Consider the following 15,092-nt stretch of genomic DNA (forward strand, 5'->3'; position numbering starts at 1 on the left):
CTTACGTGGAAAACTGTATTCCTCATAGCCATTACATCAGCTAGAAGAGTCAGTGAACTACAAGCGCTTGTCACATACGAACCTTTTACAAAGTTCCTACATGACAGGGTGGTCCTCCGTACTCATCCAAAATTCCTTCCTAAGGTAGTCACAGAATTCCACCTGAACCAATCTATAGTTTTACCAACATTCTTTCCAAGGCCTCACTCTCACCAGGGAGAAAGAGCCTTACACACCTTGGACTGTAAACGTGCACTATCCTTCTACTTAAACCACACTACAGTCCAAAGAACATCCAGTCAACTATTTGTATCTTATGATCCAAACAAACCAGGTAAAGCAGTGGGTAAACATACTTTGTCAAATTGGCTAGCAGATTGCATACAGTTTTGTTATGAGAAAGCTGGCCTTACTCTTCAAGGGCGAGTAAAGGCACATTCAGTAAGAGCAATGTCTACTTCAGTAGCACACCTTTGCTCTGTACCTATTTTGGACATTTGTAAAGCAGCTACATGGAGTTCTCTTCACACCTTTGCAGCTCACTATTGTTTAGACAAAGAAGGACAACAAGATTCAGCCTATGGACAATCCGTCTTAAAGAACTTGTTTCCAGTTTAACCCCAACTCCTCCTACATCCAACCTGCTGTGATCTTTGGCTGATTCATTTCAACAACAATACTTCACTGTTGCCTCAATCCCAAATGACTCAGCCTCTAGCTTGCTAATCACCCATATGTGAGGACTAGCATCCTGCTTGTCCTGGGATAAAGCAAAATTGCTTACCTTGTAATAGGTGTTATCCCAGGACTGCAGGATGTAGTCCTCACGAAACCCACCCGCCACCCCGCGGAGTTGGGTCCGATACATTTTATTATTTTATTTTTGGCTAACGCTAATTGCTACAAAACAGACTGAAGGGAGACCCCTGTGGCAGGGAATATCATGGCATACTGGGCATGCTCAGTGGGCACTCTGGTGCCAGTCAAAAGTTTCATAAAAACTTTGAAAGAAGTTTTTCCGTACATAGGGCTCCATTACTGACGTCACCCATATGTGAGGACTACATCCTGCTGTCCTGGGATAACACCTATTACAAGGTAAGCAATTTTGCTTTCTGCAACAGGGCCTCGCTAAGGGCTTGGCGTTCAGTTCCCTTTGTGTACAAGTTGCAGCTCTAGGTGCCTTGCGGGGAAACTTTGACAGCTGTTTGCTGGCAGCGCATCCGGATATTGCTCTGTTTCTTAAGGGGGTCAAATATTTGCGTCCTCCCATCTGTTCGGTGTGTCTGGATTGGAGTTTGAATTTAGTCCTGCGAGTTCTATGTGCGCTCCTTTCGAGTCTCTTCGTGGAGTTTCCCTGAAAGATCTGACTTTGAAAATGGTGTTTTTGGTGTCCATTTGCTCGGCCCGTTGGATCTGAGTTTCAGGCGCTGTCTTGTCGGGATCCCTTCCTTTGGATTTATGACGATTGGTATGTACGGTTCCGTGGTTCCGTCCTTTATTTATTTATATTTATTTATTTATTTAGATTTTTTATATACCGGCATTCGAGACAGCAGTCACATCATGCTGGTTCACATAAAACAGGGGTGCAAAGTAAACATAGCAATAACAATGGTGCTGAAAAGGCAGTTACATATAACAAGGTGATAAGAACTTGGCTGAGAAGGAAGAGAAAGGACAGGTTATTATATGTCCCTAAGGTGGTTTCAGCCTTTCACATCAATCAAACTGTGGAGCTTCCAGAGTTCCCTAACTGGTCCTGGGAGTCTTCTCAGAACAGAGACCATTATCTTTTGGATGTGTGGTGCACCTTATTGCGTTATCTGGAGGTTACCAATGACTTCAGACGTTCTGATCATTTGTTCATTCTTTTTGGTGGCACAAAGAAGAGGGACAAAGCGTCAAAGGCGACCATATCTCGGTGGATTAAGGAAGCCATTTGCACCGCATACGTAGCCCAAGGGCGTCAGGTGTCTTTGGATCTCAGAGCTCATTCCACTAGGGCTCAGGCTACCTCCTGGACAGAGTGTCAGTTACTGTCTCCTCAGGAGATCTTTAGGGCGGCAGTGTGGTTGTCTATTCACACTTTTACGAAACATTACTGATTGGACGTTAAGGCTTCTGACGAGCCGTCCTTCGGGGAGAATGTGCTTCGTTCGGATCTTTCGAGTTCCCGCCCATGGTAGGGTGGCTTGGGTGCATCCCACTTTTCTGGACTGATCTGGGTATGTTCAGAAAATGAATATTGGTTCTTACCTGCTAATTTTCGTTCCTGTATTACCACAGATCAGTCCAGAGGCCCACCCCTTTCTTCAGATACTGAAGACTGTCTTGGTCAGAACATGCTTAAGTTTTTTTTATTGTTGAAGCTCCTTTTTTGCAGACATAATTCATGGAGCAGTTTTTAGCAGTTGTTCGGTCTGGTTTTTTGCCAGCGATGAAGTGATAGTCCGGAAATTTGGTTGGGTGCTACCCTTTGTTCTTTAGTTCTGTTAGCATGGGCTTGGGTAAAGGTCAATACTGGGTGACTGCAGGTGGCACTCTTGTTATGTAGCAGTGCCCAAAGTTCTAATTGTTCTCTGACTCCACCTGCTGGTAGGGATACACAGTCCACTTTTCTGGGCTGATCTAGGGTATTACAGGAACGAAAATTAGCAAGGAACAACCAATTTTCATTTCTTCTTTGAAATGTTTGAATGCTAATGCCAGAAGTCTAAGTGGTTTGTTTTTTTTGTTTGTATTTTCATTCTGCTTTCTAATTGACAGGGATAAGTTAGAATTTTTTAGCTCAGGTGAGTTTTTAGTTACAGGCACTTGGACTACTTTTCTAATTATTGGAACCTCACTGTCGGGATGCCCTAATTTTAATGCATCATTAGTATCCTTTAAAGATACATCTCTCCGAACCATGCGCTGCTGAGCGACTGTCAGCTTTCCCCTTTGTTCTAGTTTAAAAGCTGTTTTATCTCCTTTTAAAGGTTAGCACCAGCAGTCTGGTTCCACCCTGGTTAAGGTGGAGCCCATCCCTTCGGAAGAGACTCCCCCTTCCCCAAAAGGTTCCCCAGTTCCTAACAAAACTGAATCCCTCTTCCTTGCACCATGGTCTCATCCACGCATTGAGACTCCGGAGCTCTGCCTGCCTCTGGGGACCTGCACGTGGAACAGGGAGCATTTCAGAGAATGCTACCCTGGAGGTTCTGGATTTAAGCTTTCTACCTAAGAGCCTAAATTTGGCTTCCAGAACCTCCCTCCCACATTTTTCCTATGTCGTTGGTGCCCACATGTACCACGACAGCCGGCTCCTCCCCAGCACTGTCTAAAATCCTATCTAGCTCGTTTTAATTTGGCCCACTGTTCCACCTCACCCATTATCTCCTAGTCTTCTAGTTCATCCTCCAGGTACGCCTTCATTTTGACAGTCCATATGTGTGATCTGTTTAACTTATTGTATCACTGATGTCCTCTGCGACTGCTCCTGAATTGCTCTTGCTGGTATTTGGACCATCCCGGGATACCTTTCTTGTGGGCTGTAAATAAATGCTTATCCTAGGTCCTTACCTCAGTAAAGGGGGGGAGAATGCCAGAGGTGATGAAGACATCTGGTAATGAGTGAAAGCTAATATTCTTAAGTCCTTTGGTCTTTGTTTCAGTGGTTGATCATCCTGATTTCAAAAATGTAAAGTTCCCTTTAAGTACCCTGAGTGGGAATGATCTTCCTTTGAACTTGTGCAATGTGCAAGGCACGTGGACTGTTTTACGTTCAGCTTGCCTTCTTTTAAAATGGTGCATATTTACTGTTAGTGCATGTGCGGCACAGGCTGAGGGTGCAAACACAGACGTCAGATTGCTGAGTAGTTAGAGAGGGCAGAGAGGTAGGGATCCTGTGGCATCTGTAGTAAATGTTTCATGTTTGAACATACTGGTGTGTTGCACTTTTTTATAGGAATAAGATATTTAGCTGATTCTTTCTCACTTGCTTTCTAAGCATGGATTGATAATGACTGTCTGTAGTTCTGAGTTTATTTAAATTCTTTATTTTTCTTTTGCAGATCCCAGTTTAAAGACTTTGTGTAAACTAGTTGTAATTCATCACAACCTGGACCAGTCCTGTCTTCCTCATGATCTCAGGTACCTATCTCCCTGATCAGAAAATGAAATCCCAGCTGGGGAGCAGTTTCCAACCCCTGATTTAGACTCCTGGCAGGAGTTTCTTTGCAACAATGGACTGTATTCTGCTGCAGCGTTGTCTCCTATGGACTCTTCATATTAACTGTTCCTCACAGCACCCAGCAACGCTGTCCTTCAGCCTAGAGCTGCAGTATCGAAAGCTTCCAGCTGTCCTTTGTGTCCGTGCAGCTTTGGATACCACCAAACTCCCATGAAATTGCAGGGGTTTAAAGGGCTTCAGCCTTTAGAAAACCCCATGTGATGAGCTGTGTTCCAACACCTCTTATTCTCGTTTCAGGTGGGAGCTGACAGCAATGACAACCAACAGCAACATCAGCCGTCCTGTCCTCTCCTCGCAAGGATAGAGGCGTTTGCTTGCCCCAGCTCCCTCTGCGTACTGAGACAGCATTGCCAACCTAAGCTCTTCCTGTAGACTGGAATCTGCCTGCAGAGACTGACCTTTGTGACCTCACATTCACCCTGCACCGAATAACCCCCTGCCACCTCCTCTTCTACCTGCCCAGAGATCTGCCTGTAGAGACTGACCTCTGTGACCTCACATTCACCCTGCACCGAATAACCCCCTACCACCTCCTCTTCTACCTGCCCAGAGATCTGCCTGCAGAGACTGACCTCTGTGACCTCACATTCACCCTGCACAGAATAACCCCCTGCCACCTCCTCTTCAACCTGCCCAGAGATCTGCCTGCAGAGACTGACCTCTGTGACCTCACATTCACCCTGCACGGAATAACCCCCTGCCACCTCCTCTTCTACCTGCCCAGAGATCTGCCTGCAGAGACTGACCTCTGTGACCTCACATTCACCCTGCACCGAATAACCCCCTGCCACCCTCCTCTTCTACCTGCCCAGAGATCTGCCCCCCCCCCACCTCTGCCTGCAGAGACTGACCTCTGTGACCTCACGTTCACCCTGCACCGAATAACCCCCTGCCACCTCTTCTACCTGCCCAGAGATCTGCCCCCCCTCCACCTCTGCCTGCAGAGACTGACCTCTGTGACCTCATGTTCACCCTGCACCGAATAACCCCCTGCCACCTCCTTGTGTACCTGCGCAAAGATCTGCCCCCTCACCTCTGCCTGCAGAGACTGACCTCTGTGACCTCACATTCACCCTGCACATGATAACCCCCTGCCACCTCCTCTTCTACCTGCCCCCTCACCTCTGCCTGCAGCGAGTAACCCCCAGCCCCTTGCTCTGCTGTTGGATAAGCCCCCCCATGTCTTACAGGGACTGACCTGCCATACTTTGCTCTTTCAGGGGGGAGGTAGCTGTGGAGTTGGGTGTCGGGTTGTGAGCCAAGCAAGAAGAGGGCTCGAAGGAACATATTAGACTCTGCAATACTTTGTAAAAGCAATTTTTTTATGTATTTAAACACAAATGCAATTTTAAAATACAGTTCAGTATTGGTGGTGTTCTTTTGTTAGCGATGAGAGAGATGGTAAAACAAGGGCTGACCCCTCACCACCACCTTGCCCGTGAGTAGCTCTGGAAGCACAGGTTTCCCTCACCACCGCCCTGCCCGTGAGTAGCTCTGGAAGCACAGGTTTCCCTCACCACCACCCTGCCCGTGAGTAGCTCAGGAAGCACAGGTTTCCCTCACCACCTCCCTGCCCGTGAGTAGCTCTGGAAGCACAGGTTTCCCTCACCACCACCCTGCCTGTGAGTAGCTCTGGAAGCACAGGTTTCCCTCACCACCTCCCTGCCCGTGAGTAGCTCTGGAAGCACAGGTTTCCCTCACCACCACCCTGCCTGTGAGTAGCTCTGGAAGCACAGGTTTCCCTCACCACCACCCTGCCCGTGAGTAGCTCTGGAAGCACAGGTTTCCCTCACCACCACCCTGCCCGTGAGTAGCTCTGGAAGCACAGGTTTCCCTCACCACCACCCTGCCCTTGAGTAGCTCTGGAAGCACAGGTTTCCCTCACCACCACCCTGCCTGTGAGTAGCTCTGGAAGCACAGGTTTCCCTCACCACCACCCTGCCCGTGAGTAGCTCTAGGAAGCACAGGTTTCCCTCACCACCACCCTGCCCGTGAGTAGCTCTGGAAGCACAGGTTTCCCTCACCACCACCCTGCCCTTGAGTAGCTCTGGAAGCACAGGTTTCCCTCACCACCACCCTGCCCGTGAGTAGCTCTGGAAGCACAGGTTTCCCTCACCACCACCCTGCCCTTGAGTAGCTCTGGAAGCACAGGTTTCCCTCACCACCACCCTGCCCGTGAGTAGCTCAGGAAGCACAGGTTTCCCTCACCACCAACCCCTCACCACCACCCTGCCCGTGAGTAGCTCAGGAAGCACAGGTTTCCCTCGCCACCGCCCTGCCCGTGAGTAGCTCAGGAAGCACAGGTTTCCCTCGCCACCGCCCTGCCCGTGAGTAGCTCTGGAAGCACAGGTTTCCCTCACCACCGCCCTGCCCGTGAGTAGCTCAGGAAGCACAGGTTTCCCTCGCCACCGCCCTGCCCGTGAGTAGCTCTGGAAGCACAGGTTTCCCTTCACCACCGCCCTGCCCGTGAGTAGCTCTGGAAGCACAGGTTTCCCTCACCACCGACCGCCCTGCCCGTGAGTAGCTCAGGAAGCACAGGTTTCCCTCGCCACCGCCCTGCCCGTGAGTGGCTCAGGAAGCACAGGTTTCCCTCGCCACCGCCCTGCCCGTGAGTAGCTCTGGAAGCACAGGTTTCCCTCACCACCACCCTGCCCGTGAGTAGCTCAGGAAGCACAGGTTTCCCTCACCACCAACCCCTCACCACCACCCTGCCCGTGAGTAGCTCAGGAAGCACAGGTTTCCCTCACCACCAACCCCTCACCACCACCCTGCCCGTGAGTAGCTCAGGAAGCACAGGTTTCCCTCACCACCGCCCTGCCCGTGAGTAGCTCAGGAAGCACAGGTTTCCCTCACCACCACCCTGCCCGTGAGTAGCTCAGGAAGCACAGGTTTCCCTCACCACCGCCCTGCCCGTGAGTAGCTCAGGAAAGCACAGGTTTCCCTCACCACCAACCCCTCACCACCGCCCCTGCCCGTGAGTAGCTCAGGAAGCACAGGTTTCCCTCACCACCACCCTGCCCGTGAGTAGCTCAGGAAGCACAGGTTTCCCTCACCACCGCCCTGCCCGTGAGTAGCTCAGGAAGCACAGGTTTTCCCTCACCCACCGCCCTGCCCGTGAGTAGCTCAGGAAGCACAGGTTTCCCTCACCACCGCCCTGCCCGTGAGTAGCTCAGGAAGCACAGGTTTCCCTCGCCACCGCCCTGCCCGTGAGTAGCTCAGGAAGCACAGGTTTCCCTCACCACCGCCCTGCCTGTGAGTAGCTCAGGAAGCACAGGTTTCCCTCACCACCAACCCCTCACCACCGCCCTGCCCGTGAGTAGCTCAGGAGCACAGGTTTCCCTCACCACCGCCCTGCCCGTGAGTAGCTCAGGAAGCACAGGTTTCCCTCACCACCGCCCTGCCCGTGAGTAGCTCTGGAAGCACAGGTTTCCCTCACCACCGCCCTGCCCGTGAGTAGCTCAGGAAGCACAGGTTTCCCTCACCACCGCCCTGCCCGTGAGTAGCTCAGGAAGCACAGGTTTCCCTCACCACCGCCCTGCCCGTGAGTAGCTCAGGAAGCACAGGTTTCCCTCGCCACCGCCCTGCCCGTGAGTAGCTCAGGAAGCACAGGTTTCCCTCGCCACCGCCCTGCCCGTGAGTAGCTCAGGAAGCACAGGTTTCCCTCGCCACCACCCTGCCCGTGAGTAGCTCAGGAAGCACAGGTTTCCCTCGCCACCGCCCTGCCCGTGAGTAGCTCAGGAAGCACAGGTTTCCCTCACCACCGCCCTGCCCGTGAGTAGCTCTGGAAGCACAGGTTTCCCTCGCCACCACCCTGCCCGTGAGTAGCTCTGGAAGCACAGGTTTCCCTTGACATTGCCTGTGGCTAAGGGGGTAAGGGAAGATGAGGCTATCTCTGCCGTCTTCCTGTGCTATCCGCATGCCCTGAGCCGCTGAACCCTCTCTTCAGCAGGCAGTGCTTGATGGATGTAGCCTTATCAGTGAGTGGAGGGGATAGCAGCAGGCTGAGGACCAGGAAATCAAGGCTCAGATCCCACCCATGCTCCTTTTCCCCTTTGGGTAATTTACTTCATCCTCCTTGGGCTCAGACACAACCTTAGGTGCTCTAACTTAGGCCACTAACTGCAGGATAAATGGCCCAATCCGAGGATAACGCAAAGTATTTTAAATACCTCATGTTAATCTGGCCTTGGCCCTGTGCATATTTAAATGAATTGATTAAAACTGCATGCGAGTCAGACCATTGATACCTTAAACGATGCAAAGCACAAGCCATGTTAGTTACTTTCCCCTGGAAGCCTCAGGATGTTAACGCATGTCCTGGGGCCCTTTCTTACAGGGACTGACAGGCCTGGGTAAGCCCCCCTCCCCCCCCCGTCTCATCTCTACTCCCCCACTGCTGACCTTGTAGGTGGCCACTGTTTAAAAAAAAATGTTTACATTTTAAAAGCTGGTGCCATGCCCTGCTACCCAACCACTCCCCATCAATCTACCCCCCTTTTCCAAGTGATAGGGACAGAGGAGCAGCTGGTGCCATGCCCTGCTACCCAACCACTCCCCATCAATCTACCCCCCTTTTCAAGTGATAGGGACAGAGGAGCAGCTGGTGCCATGCCCTGCTACCCAACCACTCCCCATCAATCTACCCCCCTTTTCAAGTGATAGGGACAGAGGAGCAGCTGGTGCCATGCCCTGCTACCCAACCACTCCCCATCAATCTACCCCCCCTTTCAAGTGATAGGGACAGAGGAGCAGCTGGTGCCATGCCCTGCTACCCAACCACTCCCCATCAATCTACCCCCCTTTTCAAGTGATAGGGACAGAGGAGCAGCTGGTGCCATGCCCTGCTACCCAACCACTCCCCATCAATCTACCCCCCTTTTCAAGTGATAGGGACAGAGGAGCAGCTGGTGCCATGCCCTGCTACCCAACCACTCCCCATCAATCTACACCCCTTTTCAAGTGATAGGGACAGAGGACCAGGTGGTGCCATGCCCTGCTACCCAACCACTCCCCATCAATCTACCCCCCTTTTCAAGTGATAGGGACAGAGGAGCAGCTGGTGCCATGCCCTGCTACCCAACCACTCCCCATCAATCTACCCCCCTTTTCAAGTGATAGGGACAGAGGAGCAGCTGGTGCCATGCCCTGCTACCCAACCACTCCCCATCAATCTACACCCCTTTTCAAGTGATAGGGACAGAGGACCAGGTGGTGCCATGCCCTGCTACCCAACCACTCCCCATCAATCTACCCCCCTTTTCAAATGATAGGGACAGAAGACCAGCTGGTGCCATGCCCTGCTACCCAACCACTCCCCATCAATCTACCCCCCTTTTCAAGTGATAGGGACAGAGGAGCAGCTGGTGCCATGCCCTGCTACCCAACCACTCCCCATCAATCTACACCCCTTTTCAAGTGATAGGGACAGAGGAGCAGCTGGTGCCATGCCCTGCTACCCAACCACTCCCCATCAATCTACCCCCCTTTTCAAATGATAGGGACAGAAGACCAGCTGGTGCCATGCCCTGCTACCCAACCACTCCCCATCAATCTACCCCCCTTTTCAAGTGATAGGGACAGAGGAGCAGCTGGTGCCATGCCCTGCTACCCAACCACTCCCCATCAATCTACACCCCTTTTCAAGTGATAGGGACAGAGGACCAGGTGGTGCCATGCCCTGCTACCCAACCACTCCCCATCAATCTACCCCCCTTTTCAAGTGATAGGGACAGAGGAGCAGCTGGTGCCATGCCCTGCTACCCAACCACTCCCCATCAATCTACACCCCTTTTCAAGTGATAGGGACAGAGGACCAGGTGGTGCCATGCCCTGCTACCCAACCACTCCCCATCAATCTACCCCCCTTTTCAAATGATAGGGACAGAGGACCAGCTGGTGCCATGCCCTGCTACCCAACCACTCCCCATCAATCTACCCCCCTTTTCAAGTGATAGGGACAGAGGAGCAGCTGGTGCCATGCCCTGCTACCCAACCACTCCCCATCAATCTACCCCCCTTTTCAAGTGATAGGGACAGAGGACCAGCTGGTGCCATGCCCTGCTACCCAACCACTCCCCATCAATCTACCCCCCTTTCCAAGTGATAGGGACAGAGGAGCAGCTGGTGCCATGCCCTGCTACCCAACCTCTCCCCATCAATCTACCCCCCCTTTCAAGTGATAGGGACAGAGGAGCAGCTGGTGCCATGCCCTGCTACCCAACCACTCCCCATCAATCTACCCCCCCTTTTCAAGTGATAGGGACAGAGGAGCAGCTGGTGCCATGCCCTGCTACCCAACCACTCCCCATCAATCTACACCCCTTTTCAAGTGATAGGGACAGAGGACCAGGTGGTGCCATGCCCTGCTATCCAACCACTCCCCATCAATCTACCCCCCTTTTCAAATGATAGGGACAGAGGACCAGCTGGTGCCATGCCCTGCTACCCAACCACTCCCCATCAATCTACCCCCCCTTTTCAAGTGATAGGGACAGAGGACCAGCTGGTGCCATGCCCTGCTACCCAACCTCTCCCCATCAATCTACCCCCCTTTTCAAGTGATAGGGACAGAGGACCAGCTGGAGCCATGCCCTGCTACCCAACCACTCCCCATCAATCTACCCCCCTTTTCAAGTGATAGGGACAGAGGACCAGCTGGTGCCATGCCCTGCTACCCAACCACTCCCCATCAATCTACCCCCCTTTTCAAGTGATAGGGACAGAGGACCAGCTGGTGCCATGCCCTGCTACCCAGCCACTCCCTATCAATCTATCCCCCTTTTCAAGTGATAGGGACAGAGGACCAGCTGGTGCCATGCCCTGCTACCCAACCACTCCCCATCAATCTACCCCCCTTTTCAAGTGATAGGGACAGAGGAGAGCTGGTGCCATGCCCTGCTACCCAACCACTCCCCATCAATCTACCCCCCTTTTCCAAGTGATAGGGACAGAGGACCAGCTGGTGCCATGCCCTGCTACACCCCCCCCCCCTTTCAAGTGATAGGGACAGAGGAGCAGCTGGTGCCATGCCCTGCTACCCAGCCACTCCCCATCAATCTACCCCCCTTTTCAAGTGATAGGGACAGAGGAGCAGCTGGTGCCATGCCCTGCTACCCAACCACTCCCCATCAATCTACCCCCCTTTTCAAGTGATAGGGACAGAGGACCAGCTGGTGCCATGCCCTGCTACCCAACCACTCCCCATCAATCTACCCCCCTTTTCAAGTGATAGGGACAGAGGACCAGCTGGTGCCATGCCCTGCTACCCAGCCACTCCCCATCAATCTATCCCCCTTTTCAAGTGATAGGGACAGAGGACCAGCTGGTGCCATGCCCTGCTACCCAGCCACTCCCCATCAATCTACCCCCCTTTTCAAGTGATAGGGACAGAGGAGCAGCTGGTGCCATGCCCTGCTACCCAACCACTCCCCATCAATCTACCCCCCTTTTCAAGTGATAGGGACAGAGGACCAGCTGGTGCCATGCCCTGCTACCCAACCACTCCCCATCAATCTATCCCCCTTTTCAAGTGATAGGGACAGAGGAGCAGCTGGTGCCATGCCCTGCTACCCAACCACTCCCCATCAATCTACCCCCCTTTTCAAGTGATAGGGACAGAGGACCAGCTGGTGCCATGCCCTGCTACCCAACCACTCCCCATCAATCTACACCCCTTTTCAAGTGATAGGGACAGAGGAGCAGCTGGTGCCATGCCCTGCTACCCAGCCACTCCCCATCAATCTACCCCCCTTTTCAAGTGATAGGGACAGAGGAGCAGCTGGTGCCATGCCCTGCTACCCAACCACTCCCCATCAATCTACCCCCCTTTTCAAGTGATAGGGACAGAGGACCAGCTGGTGCCATGCCCTGCTACCCAGCCACTCCCCATCAATCTACCCCCCTTTTCAAGTGATAGGGACAGAGGACCAGCTGGTGCCATGCCCTGCTACCCAGCCACTCCCCATCAATCTATCCCCCTTTTCAAGTGATAGGGACAGAGGACCAGCTGGTGCCATGCCCTGCTACCCAACCACTCCCCATCAATCTACCCCCCTTTTCAAGTGATAGGGACAGAGGACCAGCTGGTGCCATGCCCTGCTACCCAACCACTCCCCATCAATCTACCCCCCTTTTCAAGTGATAGGGACAGAGGACCAGCTGGTGCCATGCCCTGCTACCCAACCACTCCCCATCAATCTACCCCCCTTTTCCAAGTGATAGGGACAGAGGACCAGCTGGTGCCATGCCCTGCTACCCCCCCCCCCCCCTTTCAAGTGATAGGGACAGAGGAGCAGCTGGTGCCATGCCCTGCTACCCAACCACTCCCCATCAATCTACCCCCCTTTTCAAATGATAGGGACAGAGGACCAGCTGGTGCCATGCCCTGCTACCCCCTTTCAAGTGATAGGGACAGAGGACCAGCTGGTGCCATGCCCTGCTACCCAACCACTCCCCATCAATCTACCCCCCTTTTCAAGTGATAGGGACAGAGGAGCAGCTGGTGCCATGCCCTGCTACCCCCCCCCCCCCCTTTCAAGTGATAGGGACAGAGGAGCAGCTGGTGCCATGCCCTGCTACCCAACCACTCCCCATCAATCTACCCCCCTTTTCCAAGTGATAGGGACAGAGGACCAGCTTGTGCCATGCCCTGCTACCCCCCCCCCCCCCCTTTCAAGTGATAGGGACAGAGGACCAGCTGGTGCCATGCCCTGCTACCCAGCCACTCCCCATCAATCTACCCCCCTTTTCAAGTGATAGGGACAGAGGACCAGGTGGTGCCATGCCCTGCTACCCAACCACTCCCCATCAATCTACCCCCCTTTTCAAATGATAGGGACAGAGGACCAGCTGGTGCCATGCCCTGCTACCCAACCACTCCCCATCAATCTACCCCCCTTTTCAAGTGATAGGGACAGAGGACCAGCTGGTGCCATGCCCTGCTACCCAACCACTCCCCATCAATCTACACCCCTTTCCAAGTGATAGGGACAGAGGAGCAGCTGGTGCCATGCCCTGCTACCCAACCTCTCCCCATCAATCTACCCCCCTTTTCAAGTGATAGGGACAGAGGACCAGCTGGTGCCATGCCCTGCTACCCAACCACTCCCCATCAATCTACCCCCCTTTTCAAGTGATAGGGACAGAGGAGCAGCTGGTGCCATGCCCTGCTACCCAACCACTCCCCATCAATCTACCCCCCTTTTCAAGTGATAGGGACAGAGGACCAGGTGGTGCCATGCCCTGCTACCCAACCACTCCCCATCAATCTACCCCCCTTTTCAAATGATAGGGACAGAGGACCAGCTGGTGCCATGCCCTGCTACCCAACCACTCCCCATCAATCTACCCCCCTTTTCAAGTGATAGGGACAGAGGACCAGCTGGTGCCATGCCCTGCTACCCAACCTCTCCCCATCAATCTACCCCCCTTTTCAAGTGATAGGGACAGAGGACCAGCTGGAGCCATGCCCTGCTACCCAACCACTCCCCATCAATCTACCCCCCTTTTCAAGTGATAGGGACAGAGGACCAGCTGGTGCCATGCCCTGCTACCCAACCACTCCCCATCAATCTACCCCCCTTTTCAAGTGATAGGGACAGAGGACCAGCTGGTGCCATGCCCTGCTACCCAGCCACTCCCTATCAATCTATCCCCCTTTTCAAGTGATAGGGACAGAGGACCAGCTGGTGCCATGCCCTGCTACCCAACCACTCCCCATCAATCTACCCCCCCTTTTCAAGTGATAGGGACAGAGGAGCAGCTGGTGCCATGCCCTGCTACCCAACCACTCCCCATCAATCTACCCCCCTTTTCCAAGTGATAGGGACAGAGGACCAGCTGGTGCCATGCCCTGCTACACCCCCCCCCCCCTTTCAAGTGATAGGGACAGAGGAGCAGCTGGTGCCATGCCCTGCTACCCAGCCACTCCCCATCAATCTACCCCCCTTTTCAAGTGATAGGGACAGAGGAGCAGCTGGTGCCATGCCCTGCTACCCAACCACTCCCCATCAATCTACCCCCCTTTTCAAGTGATAGGGACAGAGGACCAGCTGGTGCCATGCCCTGCTACCCAACCACTCCCCATCAATCTACCCCCCTTTTCAAGTGATAGGGACAGAGGACCAGCTGGTGCCATGCCCTGCTACCCAGCCACTCCCCATCAATCTATCCCCCTTTTCAAGTGATAGGGACAGAGGACCAGCTGGTGCCATGCCCTGCTACCCAGCCACTCCCCATCAATCTACCCCCCTTTTCAAGTGATAGGGACAGAGGAGCAGCTGGTGCCATGCCCTGCTACCCAACCACTCCCCATCAATCTACCCCCCTTTTCAAGTGATAGGGACAGAGGACCAGCTGGTGCCATGCCCTGCTACCCAACCACTCCCCATCAATCTATCCCCCTTTTCAAGTGATAGGGACAGAGGAGCAGCTGGTGCCATGCCCTGCTACCCAACCACTCCCCATCAATCTACCCCCCTTTTCAAGTGATAGGGACAGAGGACCAGCTGGTGCCATGCCCTGCTACCCAACCACTCCCCATCAATCTACACCCCTTTTCAAGTGATAGGGACAGAGGAGCAGCTGGTGCCATGCCCTGCTACCCAACCACTCCCCATCAATCTACCCCCCTTTTCAAGTGATAGGGACAGAGGACCAGCTGGTGCCATGCCCTGCTACCCAACCACTTCCCATCAATCTACCCCCCTTTTCAAGTGATAGGGACAGAGGAGCAGCTGGTGCCATGCCCTGCTACCCAGCCACTCCCCATCAATCTACCCCCCTTTTCAAGTGATAGGGACAGAGGAGCAGCTGGTGCCATGCCCTGCTACCCAACCACTCCCCATCAATCTACCCCCCCTTT

General features: G+C 53.5%; 1 protein-coding gene across 4 annotated transcripts in view; it reads left to right on the top strand.

Annotated features, from left to right (window-relative positions):
• Window positions 1-5,692, top strand: part of KLHDC3 (kelch domain containing 3) — a 243,539-nt gene extending 237,847 nt beyond the window's left edge. For all 4 annotated transcript variants that reach the window (XR_003855303.1, XM_029592785.1, XM_029592783.1 and 1 more), the window contains 2 exons: window positions 4,053-4,131; window positions 4,469-5,692. Coding sequence is in view for 3 of the 4 variants with exons in the window: in XM_029592785.1 (XP_029448645.1) it covers window positions 4,053-4,131; window positions 4,469-4,535 (146 nt within the window). In the remaining variant the exon portion in view is untranslated. The remainder of the gene's footprint in view (window positions 1-4,052; window positions 4,132-4,468) is intronic.
• Window positions 5,693-15,092: the final 9,400 nt, after the last annotated feature.

Source organism: Rhinatrema bivittatum, chromosome 3, assembly GCF_901001135.1.
Source record: "Rhinatrema bivittatum chromosome 3, aRhiBiv1.1, whole genome shotgun sequence".
Lineage (NCBI taxonomy): Eukaryota > Metazoa > Chordata > Amphibia > Gymnophiona > Rhinatrematidae > Rhinatrema > Rhinatrema bivittatum.